The sequence below is a fragment of the Patagioenas fasciata genome, chromosome 1 (genome assembly GCF_037038585.1).
Source record: "Patagioenas fasciata isolate bPatFas1 chromosome 1, bPatFas1.hap1, whole genome shotgun sequence".
In the NCBI taxonomy this organism is placed as follows: domain Eukaryota; kingdom Metazoa; phylum Chordata; class Aves; order Columbiformes; family Columbidae; genus Patagioenas; species Patagioenas fasciata.
This window is the reverse complement of record NC_092520.1, coordinates 108,036,664-108,053,503: the sequence shown is the minus strand read 5'-3', so window position 1 is coordinate 108,053,503 and position 16,840 is coordinate 108,036,664. Positions and strand designations below refer to the sequence as shown.

General features: G+C 37.4%; 1 protein-coding gene across 2 annotated transcripts in view; it reads right to left on the bottom strand.

Annotated features, from left to right (window-relative positions):
• Positions 1-1,289: 1,289 nt before the first annotated feature.
• The window catches only part of BCLAF3 (BCLAF1 and THRAP3 family member 3), a 34,927-nt gene continuing 19,376 nt past the window's right edge, over positions 1,290-16,840 (bottom strand). The window contains exons 10-12 of one of the 2 annotated variants that reach the window (XM_065858158.2): positions 12,446-12,541; positions 7,759-7,914; positions 1,290-6,307 (exon numbers count right to left, since the gene is read on the bottom strand). In XM_065858158.2, coding sequence (XP_065714230.1) covers positions 6,278-6,307; positions 7,759-7,914; positions 12,446-12,541 — 282 coding nt within the window. In that variant the 3' untranslated portion in view covers positions 1,290-6,277. The remainder of the gene's footprint in view (positions 6,308-7,758; positions 7,915-12,445; positions 12,542-16,840) is intronic. The other variant, XM_071812454.1, reaches the window with a different exon arrangement.

The window sequence follows — 16,840 nt, the reverse complement described above, 5'->3', positions numbered from 1 at the left end:
CTCAAACAGATTTCTAATTTCAACCATCACTAACCGTTAATGTATGAGAATTTCTTGGCTTTCCCAAGTAAAGCAGTAACACAGTACAGCAAGTTGTCCTCCCCAGAAGGTGGGGAAAAAAAAAAAAATCATGCTAAACTGGGAGGAGCACTGTCATAGTACCTCCAAGACTTAGCTTCCCATTGTCGCTAAGCCAAAGAATTTCTGTAGGACTGCTCTTACGTTCCTATAACACCTACCTTAAAGGGCACCCCTCAGCCAGGGCTTCAAAGTAACATTACAATGTACGTGGCTTTTTCAGATACCTTACCTTTGTGGTAAAAGAACCAATTATACATCATGATGGCATTTAGAAAGGAAACTTCTCTTCACATGTTAAGGAACTGCTTAGAGAAGGTAGACAGGCTTTTAAAGTGATCTTGATGAAAATTAGCAACTTTTAGATAAAGTGACATGCATTTCAGAACACGACCTACTGCACTTTACCTTAACTGACATGCACTTCTGAAGACAGTAGTCTAATAGTTGGGAAACATTATTATTATTACATCCCCCAAGTATTATTTAAACACTTTCCCTGAGAGGAGAAGAGAAACAATGTCTCCCCACTGTAGCTACTCTACACAGTAGATTTATCACACATGAAGGAGTTTTCCTTTACTATCCAGTTGAATGATAATAACCAGATTAGAAGAATTATTTTTAAGAAGCCCAAATTATTTACATACAGTGAGGATCAAAATGGATTATAGAAAGCTGAAGTAAATAATGGAGAAGTTCTCCCTTCTCCTTTAATTAAACACTGCAAGTATATTCTAGCTTCACCTCATTCTCACTCCACTCTGTTAGGAAATCTTAGTATTTAACATAGTTATTCTCACCTCACACTGATGATACTGCAGTTCTAAGAATTCCCTTAATACACATTATTTTATTGATTATAAACATTGGTAATGTTAACCAAGTGTGCACCTTCCCCCATTCTGTCCCTTTACAGGGCAAAAATCAGGATTTTGAATGCCATGGAGGAGATGAACACACCCGCTTCCAAAGTTTTTTGAAACAACATCTATTTTGTGCTAGTAATGAGAGGGCATTAATATTGTGTCTTTGGAAAGGCAGCTTCTTTTAGCCAAAATTGTGTGCCTAGATTGTAGATAAATACTTTAATCCCCCAAAGAAACAATAAGTTATAGAAGCAACAGTTCTACAAAAAAATTTCAATGGCTACGCAGATCCAAGTAAAATACGCTTGACGCTTAATAACTACTGAATTATTTAAGTAAAAATTTTGTTAAAACATTTATTGTCTGTAGAAACAAAATGTACATTAATTTTATATAAACTATGTTAAACATACATATAAACATACCTACATCTTAATACGTACTTACGAGGCTTTTAGATATGGGAAAACATTGTCAAAAGCACCATTGTGGACTCCAAAGACTACAGACTTCAAATGTTTTTGCATTTAATTCCATCCTCAGTAGTTTAAAAATGTCATTACTTATCCACACTTAGAAGTAGCTACATTAGAGGTTTCTGATATTGTGTTCACATGTGTACACATGTGCACATACATATTAGATGGTCCTTGTGAAGCTACAGTATAAATAAGGTCAACATTAATATATTCCTTGGAAGTGGCTGTTAATCCACATCCTCATTCAACTGGGGAAAAAACCCTACTATTCTTACAACAAAACAATGAGGCTTTTTAAAAATTCCATGAAGTATACTCAAATAACAGCTGTTGCACCCTGTCTCTTCCCCTCAACAATGAAGATGTAGGAGAAGCCAATAACAAAATAAAAGCCATCTACTACATTATTTACAGAAAATGAAATATTTAAGAGACAACATTAGATTTAGCCTGCTTAGACAAAATTCAGAGCAATGAACAGAAAACTCTATTAAAGTGGCAGGCAGCATAGAGCCATTAGACCACATGGCTAAATGCCTACTCAAAACCCCCTCCACCAACAAAAACCATCAGGCACAGAAGAAAGGGGCAGGTGTTATGACAACAGTTTTCTCTGATCTTAACACTGAAAATTTATGCTCACTAAGGTTGAAACAGAACAGACTTAAATGTTCATCATTGTGTTTAAGGTCTATTAAGAAGTCAAGTGTTACAAGTAGGCTTTCAAAGATCTTGAAATGGCTTTTTTCCCCCCCCTTCATATGGATGCTGAAGAACCTCCTATCTTCAAATCCTGAAGCAATGGAATGAAGTCTGTCAAGAACCAGAATTATGTGCAGAAACATCCTTTTTTTTTTCCTTCCAGATTCATTAGGATGCAAGTCTGAAGTCTTTCTTTTAGAGAGCTCTCCCACAGAGAACTTTGTAGATGGCTGTTCAGATGCTTAAAGAAAAGCAAGAGGCATGTTTCTACACAGCATGGGAAAAGATCCTTTCAGGAAGCAGGGAAGTTAAAGATCTACAGTCTTCTACAATGAATAGTGAGAAATCAAGTCTCTCTTTGCTATGATCTGTAATCATCTTCTCCAAGCAGCTCTCACTATCCATTTTCAAGACAGAAAAATGACTTTACAATGCATAACAAGCAAATTTTGAGAACCCTGCCTTTTTTAATGACACACAAGTGTAATATTGGGGTTTGTTTTGTTTTGTTTTTAAAGCAACTAAGTTCATATAAAGAAAATTCAGCATTTCACCTTGAGGCCCTGGGAGAAAAGGCAGCAGGTAAACCATTACCACAACTAGCAATCAGCTGAACCTACTCCCATCCTCTGCTGTCAGTTACCTGAGTTAGGACAGTTATGTCCAGGTCTCAAGACCATCTAAATCTATCAGGTAAGGTGATTTTAAACATGTAAGTAATTATTAGAGTTAAGGCAGGCTTGTAGAAGCCCTGCAATGTGTTGCTTCTTGCTAGCCCCAGAATTTTGTTAACCTTGTGAACTCAAAAGTTTAAAATTAAGATTCTAACCAATCTATGTAGAGATCAAAGGGATCAGCAATATAAATGCTAACATCACAACAACTTATTATTTCAAACACTTATAAGGAAGACTCTAGTCATATTAAACCCATTGCATTTTGGATAGCAATTAAAACCAAAACAATTTCACAGGTGAACAACTGAGAATCGCATGAGCATTTAACAGTATTTTCAAGTTAACCAAAAGAAAGGCATTTCACATTTATATTTTCGAAGTATAAAACAGAAAGTTAAAAAGCTCTTACACCATCACATTTTTAACTTGCCCTTGCAATGCAAATGCAGCGACAGACTTCACTAATACAAGAGACACTTTTCTTTTTGAGGGTGAGGCTTACACACATTTAAAGTGGTTATTTTAAGAAGCATTATCAGTCCGTGCTCCCATTGGAAAAAATGCAATAACCAGGATATTACTTAAGTCTTTGTACAAGTGTTTTCTACAATGCAGTCACAATACAGAAAGGCACCAAGTTTTTCAAGTAAATTGACCTTTCTTCTACTTACACTTTATCTTGTGCCTTCACCACCCAGCCAGTAACTTCAATACATTGTTCTCAACCGAACATTATATTCTAGTACAACAGAACTCTTCTGTGCTAGAATAAATAAGCTGAGTTGTGTATGAGTTTATAAAACAAGTGTCTGTAATTCACAAAGATAAATCTACATAGCAATGTCTCATACCAGATACCAGCACAGAGTAGATGCCTCCAGCACCAAAGTCAGTCAGAGAATTCAATTTCTATATCAATTTTATAAAATACAGAGAGTTTTACCATGACAGACTCCTAAATAAGTTATCAGTAAAAAATGTGATTCCAGCAAATGTTATTACCTTAAGTAAAAGCTAAGGCAACTCAAACAGTGACTAAAGTTCATCAAATGACATTCATCTTGATGCCAAGGGTAAGCAACTGGGTAAAGAAAAAAAAAAAGTCAGTAAACATGCCCAAAAAAGCCTGTTTGTAATATGTTGCTGACAGCTGTAGAAATAAAAAACAAGGCTAAACTGTTGAAGTACAAGCCAAATTAGAAATACCTAGTCATGCACAGTTAAAATATGAAAGCATAAAATCAGAGGTGCTACTCACACTTCTAAACCTGGGTAAAGCAGCATTAACTGACTGAAGTCTGACTACTTCAGCATTACTTCTGAACAGTGTTAGCAAAACTGCTGTGTCAGAAGTTTCTTCATGTATCCATTTTCCCCATTCACTCAACAATGAGTTCTCTTCCAGGCTTTAACAAGAACACTGCAGGAAGCTTACAGAAAACAGTAGTATCCTGTTGAATAAGACAATATAGCTTCAGTAGTTTGTCCTATATCTTACATGGTTTCACTTCTTACATGTTTTACAGTGCTTTAGCACATTCAGGAGCAGTGTGAACAGCTTGTCAGCTTGATGGTAAACCTGTCCTCATCTGAAAGGGTACATGCAGCACTCTCCTGCCAGCAGGCTCCTCAACTGCAACTACTTTTTCTTTGGGTTGACTCAACCTGTTCTTCCGATTCCTTATTTTCATCTCCCAGTAAATCTACACGGGATGATTTTGCCAGATTCATCACTGACAGCATAAGCATTAATAAATATTTTTTTTACCTGCACAAAGTTACCTGACTCTATTTGACCAGGGTATTTCTTTCCTTTAGCTTCCCATTTTGTGTATGCACAAAGTTACTGAAAAAGTAGCTGAACCATTAATGACTTATTTAAACCAAAAATCTGGGGTTTAGAAACAAGCCATCTGGTATCATTTTGAATGACCATAACATCAATGAACATGGCAAACCACCTGCCTGCCTACTCCCTATGAACACTAAGCAGCACCCCTCAAAATCTGAAGATCTTAAGTAAACGCTATTTAGGTGTTCTGAGCCATACCCACACTTTCAAATAGTCTCTCTACTGAAAGCACTGTGGAAAAAAAACATTACAAAAAAGCATGCAGCAATCACATCCTGACTTTCCACCCCCAAAAACAGATTTCCTTTCCTCTGAACATACTTCTACCCAGTATTAGAATTCTGATCTACAATCCACAACAGAGACTAGCCTGCATTCCATATAGCTAACACTGTCTTGGAAATGACAGAAATACATTAGCCTGCAAGTGTTGTGGATATTGTGAACAACTTTTTTTCCAAAATGAAAACATCTCTGAAAACTACTTGCTATGCATCTTTAATTTACCTGCAATAAAAAGTCCAAACAACTCTGTAATACATACACACAACCCTATTATATATTAAGGCAAAGGCTATAAACAGGAAATAAGCACAATATTGTTTATAGCTGCTTGGAAAATCTCCTGCTAGTAGTTTTGCATACAGCATAACAATATTGCAGTACAGTAAGCTTCAGAGAATTACTGGAGTTTTGAAGAAAATTACAAGCTATCTGCATTTAAAGCAGTTTCAATTATGAACAGCCTTGTTAGGAGACATGCTTATAAAAGCTTTGTTTTTCTTGCAATTAAATGTTTCAGACCCCAATTTCAGAATCCAGGAAACCACCAAGTCACTTATGACAAAAAAGATTAGAGAACATGTGGCTTGGTCAAGAGTGTCATACACCAAAATAAGACAGAATAATTTTGAATACAGACCAACTAATCCTCTAACAGCCCCAAGCATGCTTTCAGTGCAGTTATCAGCTACTGCTACAGTACATTACATGCCTTCTCGTTACCATTCATTTTAATCAAATACTGAAAGTTGTCCCAACATTCTAACAATTTACAAATGTATATACACATCAGAAAACCAAGTAGATTAAACTAAAGTAATACAAAATACTGTTTTATGGAAATGATTGAACAGAGGTGTAAAATCTATTGCGTAACCTAAAAGGTCATTACTTGAAAAATCCTGAGCTAATGTGCTATTACCAAACAATTCAGGCACTTTTTTTTTTTTCCTTTTTTTATTACATAAGCAATACACTTTCAACATATAAACCTCTGGGTGTAACAACTCGAGTTCCATCTGTAACATCATGCTCAGAGAACAAGTATTCAATAAATAAGACCACCTTCAATGACTTCTTTACTTGAGACTGGTACGCAAAAGGAACTAAAAGTACATACTACAACGTTTCAGTTGAATACTGTACTTTAAAAGCAATTATTAAAACCGTAAAAAAAGTTCTGCAGCATTCCACTACTGAAAAATAAAGTTATTTTTTGATCAAGAAAGTTAGAGTTAGTTCCTTTATCCTATTTTAAGTCTTGACAAAGGCGTCAAAAAATGAACAGATGCTCCCTTAGCTGTGTTGTGTGTTTCAACTTCAGGATCACAGCTCAGTTCAGGTTTCCGTTGCAATATTTATATCTCCCTACAGAGAAGAAAAAAAAAAATCATTATTCTCAAGTTGTAACAGTGGAAAAAAGCCTCCAAACTTCCAAAAGTACTGTATTATTATAGAATGTAACATACAAGATTCTTTCAATTATGCATTGAAACAGCAAAACTTCAAAGATACCTTAAAGCATGCACATGCATAATTATTTCAAAAGGGTGAAATAAGGATGTTGAACACATCCCAAAAACAAGTTCAATCATTATAATAGGCAAAATATGGGAAATGCTAGAATCTGAGGAATAGTTTTGGTTTTTAAGAATTAGCAAACCAGCAATCAGTATGTTGTTAAGAAAATGGCTTATTCTTCAGGATTATTCATACTTCAGGATTTATTTCAGTTTAACTCAAAGATATTTCAACTCTTCATTGGGCCTAAAAATCAGTATTCAGATCTTATTATGCTTCTCTAATTCAAGTCAGTCTCCAGCAGCCAGATTGTCTTAAACGTGCTTTATAGGTTCCAGACAAGAACCTGAATATCCAATTATAGAAGAGCATTGGAAATTGAGGAAAAGCTCACTTAAAACTATGGCACTTCTGTGCCCATTTTACAAGGTCATAGTTTTTGTGAAAACAACCTTCTCCATCTATTTTCCACTAATTCCCATTCAATTTAGCCTTCAGAGATCATACTTCTTAGAGTCCTTGCCAACGTGAAAGGTATTCCCCAGTATACTTCTGTAACAAATGACACATTTCCCCAAAGTGCTTAGTTTTCTTTCTTGTGTGCTTTTTTCCCACTCAATTTTTTGTGTTTTGGTGTGATTTTTTTTTTTGCTTTTTTCCCCCCCACCGTACTCTAAACTTGATGTTTTTTCAAAAACAGCTCTAAGAACCTGTGCTTCTGCGTTCTAAGAACTGAACTCTAATCCAACTACAAATGCCCATGCAAGTGTATTTACTTGTAGCTAGGTGGACACAATTACAAAACAAGAATTCACACAGGAACACTGAACTGCAAGGGACTGTGTATGTTGTCTATTTCAATTCTCAGATGTCACAAGTAACCTCATACTACTTTGATCATACTTGATCAATTCTAATAAAAGGATTTAAAATGTTTTAACTACTGATCCTCACAAAAGCTGTAACATTTTATATAGTTCAAAAGGTCTTCTGCAGTTCCTATCAATAAGAGCAGCAATCAACTGAGCTCAAGGACAGAATAATGAAACAGAGGCCACAGTAGAATTTCAGAGGCTGCCTCTGATTTGCAATTACCAAAAGCAAGTTTCACAGAGTTTCCATGGAATAAACATGGAGGAAATAGGAGTACAGAATCAAGTTTGCCTGTAAAGCGCAAAGAGCCAATATTCCAGAAAATCCCATCCAAGTTATTCCATGGGGATTTAAAAGTTGGAACGGATCATATGAATATTCATATGTTCTAATGGCTTAGTAAGAAATAAATTAAGCCAACTTACCTTTTCTTTCCTCAAAAATCCATCTCCAAATTTATTAGTGGTAAATCCCCTTACACCAGCAGAACGTAACCGCTGGTACTTAGCCTGAATATATAAACCCTTCTGTACTAAGCCCGACTTATAATGGGATTGCAAACGGCCATCTGCAAAGTTGCTCTGTAAAGGTGGGGGGAGGGAGGGGAAAAAAAATGCAAAATGAGGGCACCAAAACTCAATAGTTAATATTTACAATTATACACACATAAAACCTGTAGTACTGAACAACAGAAGCGTGCATTTGCAAGTGCAGAGCCTCTTCCTTTATTTCTTATTTAATATTCCTCAGACAACTACCACATGGCTGAAAGAACTGCTATAGTGTATTTATTGTTTAAAACATCCAAAATAATCTTCCTCATAGAAAAAAGTAAACGTATTATACAACATTAACTTTTTTTTTTTCAAACTTTACTGACAGTAAATCAGCATCAACAAAAAGTTGAAGACATCTCACTGTTGCTAATAAATTCAGTGATGTAAGACCTGCAGTGGGCACATGTAGTAAGTCTAAAAAAAAAAAATCATACTGAACAGAACTCAGTAAATATATTTTTCCTATAGTTTTAAGACCTTACAGTATAAACATTGCTCTGTGCCTTTGTCACCTCCAGACAGCAATATTTAAAACTAACCTAGTGTGGGACCAGAAGCAGAGACCACAGAGGTAACAACAGGCTTAAAGGTTAACAGCATTATAAACACACAGAAAGAATATGGCAAGATCAACACAGACCACAGTCATTAAAAGCTGTATAATGTTTTAATTCCTGAGCACTCAGACCTCCAACAAAATATGCTGTAAACATGTTTAGAGTAAGAAAAACCCTGCTTATTATAATTTCTCTTAGTTTTCCAATACTGCTGTTTTACTTTTTCCAACATGGTCCAGACAGAAAGCATTCCTATATACATTCATCATTAAATGTAAAGGTTTTCCCTCTCCGAAATTTAAACAAACAATGGCTTTCCAGCTAAAAAAGAGGAAACATCCTGACCATATAAAATTCTTGTTATCGTTTACAAACCCTTTTAAAGGGTAGGAGAGAACAAAATGTGTTCAGCATGACCCAATTCTTTCAGCAAACTGGGTTTCCTTGTGACAAAGTAAGGATCACTTCAAGACAAATCACATGCTCTGAGGTTACAATACGTTTGGTACCAGGTTTTTCCCGCTGTGTTTTCCACTGTGTGGCTGATGAACAGCTGAGAAAGGACTGTACAGAACAGAAGTTCCTTTATGCAAATGCAGAGGGTTTGTTACATCCCAAATCACTTCACCCACCTACTATATAGGTGGTAACTGAGAAGTTTGCCCCATCAGTCCCCCAGCATTTACTCTTACGGTGTTTGTAGGCAGTGGACCTTGCAGAACGTTATTAAATGCTAAACCCTTCCCGTAAAAGTATCAGAATCAAGGCACGATACAACTAAATGCAAGTCAATTCTTTTAGAGGTATATGCCTATCACAGGGAAAACTGAAGGGCATTTTTAATGCTGCCTGAAGCCCCTGAACACAGCTAAAAGTTCCCATTTCCCCCACAGCTGCTGTGGTTCTCTGCTCTGACATCGGTGGCCTTAGTGCTCTGTCACTGCGTTTGTATGACAACAAGCAAAGGAGCAGGCCAAGTAACAGAAAGGGAGAAGGTACAAGATACTGAAAATGAGATTACACACAGCTTAAAAGTTTCAGCTCAAGTATCTACATGTTCCATAAGTGGGGAGGGAGGGGAATAGTGGTATTATTAATGTAGACCAGAATCAGCTGTACACAAAGTTGACAGAGTTGGTATGTAGGCACTGCAGTCACACATAGCTTAGAGCAAAATGAGGTAATCTAAGGTGTGTGGAAAACCGATAGCTTCCGGTCTAAAGCAAGATAAAAAAAAAATCTGCTGAAGTGACATCTAATTTATTAGAGAGTCTGAATGTAAAACAACACTAATGATGATGCCTATGAACCAATGGCCCCAATCTCAGAAATACTTCTATATACTTCTAATACATGCATTGCACTGATTCTGGCTAGGATGGAGTTAGTTTTTTCACAGCAGACAGCAGGGTGCTGTATTTTGGATTTGGGACTAAAACAGCACTGATAACACATCAGTGTTTTGGCTGTTGCTGAGCAGCACCTGCACAGCACCAAGGCCTTCTCATCTTCCCCGCTCTGCAAGTAGGCCAAGGGTGGGCAAGAAGCTGGGAGGGGACACAGCCAGGACAGCTGAGCCAAGCTAAGCATATTCCACCACAGAATCTCAGCAACAGAAAGTGAGGGGAGGGCACTTGAAAATAGGTAACCACTGCCTGGGGACCAGCTGAGCATCAGTCGGTTTGTGGGAGGTGGTAACTGTTTTTGCATCACTGTTTTCTTCCTCTTTCCTTAAACTATCTTCATCTCAAGCCATGAGTTTCTGATTTTTGCTCTCTGTATTCTCTCCCCCATCATGCTGGGGGACAAAGGGAACTAAGAGAAGAGTGGGCAAGCAGCTGTGTGCCCTCAGCTGTTGGCTGGGGTGAACCTACCACAGCCATTCATACACTGAGCTGTGTTAAACAGCCAATGAAGTTTAGAACTAAAGATGACCATGCATGTACCCACATAAAGACTGACTTAGTGATTCATTGTGAAGTGTCATCACAAAAAAAACCCTTTTAAATTTTATAAGATTTCTCCATATCCTTTATAAACACTGCTGTTCTAAAAATATTTTTTTCCAAGTTTAACATACTTCAAGACCATATTTAAAAAAAAATACTCTAAATAGACCATCTTTTGTGCTTATTAAGTTAAAATGCCCCTATTTTCTATACCAAGAAGAAACGTGGCAGGGTTTGTTGTTTGGGTTTTGTTTGTTTTTCTTTTTGGCAGAGAAGGATTGGCAGGGAATGGGATTCTGTGTTGTTTTGGTGGTTTTTTTTTTGTTTGCATGTTTATTTAAAAAAAAAATCAGCCAATAAAGTCTGCTGAATATAGAAGATAGTCAAATCACCTTCCTGAGCAGGTTTCAGCAGCAGCATGGGAGGGAAAGCCCTCTATGTTATTCAGGAGGAAATTAAATTTGAAAAAAAAAAAAGTTGATGAAATTAAGTCAAGTCAGTGCTGCTGTTTCCATAGCAATGATAAATGTGCTGTACACATATGGAAACTGCAATACAAGTGCATATGCTATTTTCCCTACAAATATTAAAGCACTATGGGACAGATCATTAGATACAGCAATATTCATATGTATGTGTGATGACAACTTAACATTTTCATTCTTGCATAATTTCCAGAAGCACAGGCTCACGTAAATGAAGGCAACCTTCCATTTTCTTTATATTACATCACCTACCAACACTGCTCAATGATATGGCAGCCAGTGCTAAAGATCACCCCATCCCTATAGGCTGACAATATAGAGAAGATACTGATAAAGAGGCTATGATGTCCTTACATGGTGGAACAGCTATATCAGACTGACACTTTAAATTTGTTGAACTTCAGCTTGGAAAACAGACTTTTTTTTTTCCAGAAGTTAGCATTTTTTTATTAGCTTCAGTTTAGCTATCTGACTAAGATGGACTGGCAAAGCACACCTAAATGGGAGAGCCTGAAAGCCTTTTTATCCAACAGTTCTCTTACGTTTAGACTGAAGGGGGAAAAAAAAAACAACACAAAACCAAAAAAAAACCAACACCAAAACAAGCCCCCCCGCCCCAACAACCAAAACAAACAACCCCCACAAAAATACACTTACACTGCCCTCCTTTCAAAATGTTATCCAAAAATGCCAGCTACTTAACCATCAAAACTTTACTTGAACTATCTACAAAACAGGAAAGATAACTCCTATTCTGTGCATTGTTTTACTCTTGAGAACACACCTGTTAAGTAGGAGTAATTTTACACAAGAAAAAGAATGTACATTGTTCTAGATATGATTAATACTTTTCTAATCTGAAGAGCTCTAACTGGATCCATGTATTGTATGTCACTGTCAGCAGAAAAGGAAAAAAGTGGGGTTTGGTTTTTTTTCTGAAACTATGATACATTTTGCAATGCAAAGGCATTAGAAAGCCACTGCACTACCCCAGGAAGAAGCACAGTTGTCTGTCCTTCACCATCTTGAGGCTCTGAAAATAAAGCTTCACAGTTTGTTTTTTTTTTTTTTTTTTCAAATGTACAGGTAGCAGCATGCTGGGTATACACAAGAGATTAGTTCCACAGAAACCCCTATATGAAAGGGCTAATCAAATAATAGTAATACAATTTTGAAAGCAATACAATTCCTGTCTCCCAGTCTTAGGAAACAGCTTGGGCTTCTACACTCATCAGGTAAAGGAAAAAAGCTGAACAGCTTAGATTTTTTGGATAGACAAGCTTCCTAGTCATCGTCTAATGTTTGCAATTCTCATTCTCAACTTTGTATTTTATTTATTTCAACTGCATGGATGCAATACTGGACAATCCTGCTCAACCCACTGCCTGCCCTCTTACCTACTAAAAGCTAAGCCTCTCATTATTTCAATGGAAACAATTAGGCTATGACAACACTATTTTTCATGGCACTTAAAATCTTCAAAAATGTGTCTCCTGTAACCAAACTCAACAGGATTGAATCACAATTTCAGGGTGACATACATCTGATAAAATCTGATCTGTACCTTAAAGTGTCTTCTGATAGGTCCTGCATTTTCAAGGTGTCCTCTAATATGTCTGTGAGAATAAGTATCACTTGATTTTGAAGAATAGTAAGAATTCTAGTAGGAAAATAGAGAGAGTTATTAGCTTAATGTTACTAAATTATTCAAGAAAACAAATTTCCAGCTTATACTAAGAAATATTGCAATGCTTTCAAACTGGTAGTGTTTGAACAATAACACTGTTTGAAAGAGCAAGAGTAACGGGAGCACAGAGCCTGGAGTCCAGGCTTGCTGGAGTGATGGCAGAGCCCACAGAACACATCCTACTGGAATATCAGTCTCAGATCTAAGCAGGTAACAGCCCAGTTAAGGTTCTCCACTCCTGCTCCCCCAAGAACAGACACCTCAATTTTCCATACAGGAGAGTACAGCAGACAGGCTGCTATAGCGGTCATCCCTTGAGTGAGGCATAAGGGCAACAAGATTATTACTCTGGACATCCTTGGGCGGCATATGGGCATCATACATGTTAGCATATATTAGAAGAGACACACACTGTTACTGTACACACCACCGCAGCAACCAGACAAGAGATGTGCAGCACGTTACACCAGTCCTTAGAAGACTCTACTTCTAATTTCCATACTACAGTAGAGCATTTTGAAGATTACTTGCCTGCCACAGAAACATACATGATCTCAAAAGCAAGAGGCACAGACAAGTGGTGTTGAAGTTGTTGTGTGTCACACTGAACAGCTGCAGTCAAACAGCTGCAGTTGCCTAAAATAGAGCACTCCCTCCAGCCACTGTCCTACCTGTGTATTTTGGCCCTTGTCCAACGTTTCCCATGACCCATTATCTTCCATCATTGCATACGATTATAAATATTCACACAAATATTACATACTGTCATTTACTACATTAACGTAATCTAATGAAGACAGAATGGAGTTGCTAGCAAACTCCTAGCAATCAAATTAATATTTTTTTTAATAGTCTATTCTTGAATAATGACAAAAATATTCCATTGTTGTTGAAGTTGTTTTTTCAAAGGAAATTTTAACAGCTTCAAATACAATCTAAAAAGAACCTGAGAACTCTCATGAAATAGTTTGTGTGTACTAACATCTAATACTAAATGCAAATGCATGCTTTGCTGTTTACAGAATTTCTGTTCTCTAACAAAGTACCAAACCTCTTCAGTGGCAAAAACACTTCAGGATATACTTTCTAGCACTGTCACTAACTGGGGTGGGGGGAAGGCTATAAATGCAACAGAACAATGTTAGAATCCATACAATCCAATTTAACTTTTATCTGGGATTTAACTAGGGTTTTTTTTTTTTTTTTTGAGAATACACTGTTGCCTGCAAGTCAACTATTTAGCTTCTTAAAATGCCTTGACAAGAGGGGACTCAGGGAACAAAAAGAGAGGAAGGAAGACTTTATGAAGTGAGATCAAAGTAGTCAAAATGGCTTTTCCAAGAAAAAAGGTATGGAAAATTAAATACACAGAGGAAAAATCATGTCAGGTACTTCCCAGTACCATTCTTATTCTATGAATATGAAGATACTCCATGAAATCAAATTAACTTTCTCCATACAACACATAATGAAATCAGGAAGCTCCCTGAAGTACGCTCCTCAAAACCGAGAATTCAGCAAGATGGGAAAAAATGTATTAAAAAAAAGTTTCCTGTTGAGAATTAAAAGAAAGCTTTTCTCAAGTAACTGTGGATACACCCTTCCCCATCCCCACCTCCCTCAAGACTCAAGTACATTCACAGAAACAAAAACATTAGAACAGCTTAAAGCAAACATACAGCAATCTACTCTTCAGGAATTTCCTAAACCATGGGTTTTAAATGAAAAAACAGAGGGAAGTACTTGTTCTGATCTTCTGCTCTTTAGCTCTTTTTTGTCAATAGGGTACTAGGCCAGATGGACATTTGTTACAATCAAGGCTGGATAGACATTTGCACCTTCAAGGCACAAGTTCTTCTCAAGTTTAAGCTCAAGCCCCAGTTGTTGATTATTAACATAAGAAACACCTCCCTCCACTGCCCTTCTGTAAAAGGTGCTCATACCCTGCACTGACAAGTTCATATTGGTTAATCATGGGATACTGAAAGTAGGTCACAACCAAGGCAAAACCACCTTCATGTTTAATTTTAACCCATTAAATGGATGACTAATATCATCCATTTAAGAAGAGAGCAAAAAGTGGTGTTAATATCCCATTCTCATAGTTACTGTAAGGACATTTTAATATGACCAACACATTACCTGTTTCCACATTGGGCAACATCCAAGCATCGGATATGAGCTACTCATCAGGCTTAGTTTTAAAGCATCCATCTTTTACAAATGCTCCTCAAGCAACAGTGATAAAAAACCAATGAAATTTTACTGACAAAAATGAAAATGTGCAATTATTTATCCAGTAAATTAAATTATAACATAGGATTTTAAAAAATTAAGATGCTGCGGTGGTTTTCTTGTTAAACATCCTTTCTAAAACTCATTTTTGCTATATTTTCTGAGCCTTGGCACTGTCATGCTTGTCACTTGAAAGCTGGATCCTTGATGTACTTTTATATTTACCTATAAACACGAGTAAACAAACCTCAGAGAATGTTGAAGGTTAGAGCTTTTGTTCTGGATTTCCAAGGGTTTGCTTTTACCATTACAAGTGGAATTCTCCTCAACAAATGTGGTAAGAGATGTCTGTTGCTTACTTTTTCCTGTGTTTTCTCACACCTTTACAGTTTTGCCAACACAATGTGCCATTGCTACTTCTCTTCTGCAGCATAAAAACAGCCTCCCACAAGAACTGGAAAGCTCTACTTGGGCTGTGAAACCAACTGAATTGATATCTACCCAAGAATATGTAAGACTGAGGGAAAAAAAAAAAATCTCAAAAGTGACTTTCTTTTTAACAACTATTATCTTAGCTCTTGCTTGTTTTTCAAACTCTTCCTCAATTTTTCCATGTATTGGTACGCCCTAGCAACATAACCTTCATTTTTGGATGTTTCCTATTTAAAAAGGCGTGGTCAACCCAGCATCAATGACCCATCAAACCGCTTCTTAAATCCAATGCATTGGTCTCCAAACACCTCCTTTTAGTCATGGCCCTTACACTTTTCAAGGTGCTCGGCAGTGTTGACACCTGAACCGTACTATCCTGATACAAAACTCTCTAAATGGCAAATGCCAAATGTTTGCCCTCTTGCAGAAAGAAACTACAAACGGCCTTTACCTTCATTCATTTTTGTTCTTCTAAGGCTACTTTCAGCTCTAACATTACACTTCCAAATAAAGCAGTAGCAAATACAGTCACGCAGCTCTGAATTTATTACAGAAAACCTACTCAACACAGAAACTATACATGTGGCTGACATCACAGTTGGCTGCCACTCCATTGAACTCCCATGACAAACACTAAAGCAGTGGTAGCAGCTTACAGATATGGAGAATGAGCTTAAGCTATCGCCCACCAGGATAAGCTGTTCTCCAGTCACATCCAGACCTGAAGAACTCCTTCAAAGAAAGCCATTTTGAGCACCACACATTGTCTCACAACACACACAACCACAGAATGTTTCAGGTTGGAAGGGACGTCTGGAAATCATCTAGTCCAACTCACCTGCTAAAGCAGGTTTGCCTGGAGCAGATCACACAGGAATGTGTCCAGGCAGGTTTTGAATGTCTCCAGAGAAGGAGACCCCACACCCTCTCTGGGCAGCCTGTTCCAGGGCTCTGGCACCCTCAAAGTAAAGAAGTTTCTCCTCACATACAGGTGGAACCTCCTGTGCTTTGGTCTGTGCCTGTTGCCCCTCATCCTATCACTGGGCACCATGAAAAGAGTCTGGTCCCATCCTCTTGACACCCACCCTTGAGATTTTATAAACACTGATGAGATCGCCTCTCAGCCTTCTCTGCTCCAGGCTGAACAGACCCAGCTGTCCCAGTCTCTCCTCATAAAAAACATGCTCCAGACCCCTCACCATCTTCGTAGCCCACCACTGGACTCCCAACATCTACATGTGATGGGAGTGCCACACTACTGGCATGAGCTTGTTTAGCCAAATTATTTTTGCTGCCTCAGGTACAAGTTAACTATATCAGTGATCTGCTCTGCCCAGGAAAAGATTACCATCTTCTACATTACTTTACATATTGAGTATCAGACATATGTCTAATGCCCCTGCTTATCTAATATAAGATAAATTAGAAAAGAGACAAGGGGAACGGAAAAGTAATCTAAAGGCAAGAACAGAAATACAATAACAGAAGAGGAGACAATAAAAAAGTGCCAATGTGTCTGTACTGCAGACACATTCACAAAGTGTCTGTAAGCCCTCTGAGCCAATTGTTAAGCATTGATTAATCCTAATTTCACTGACAAATGTG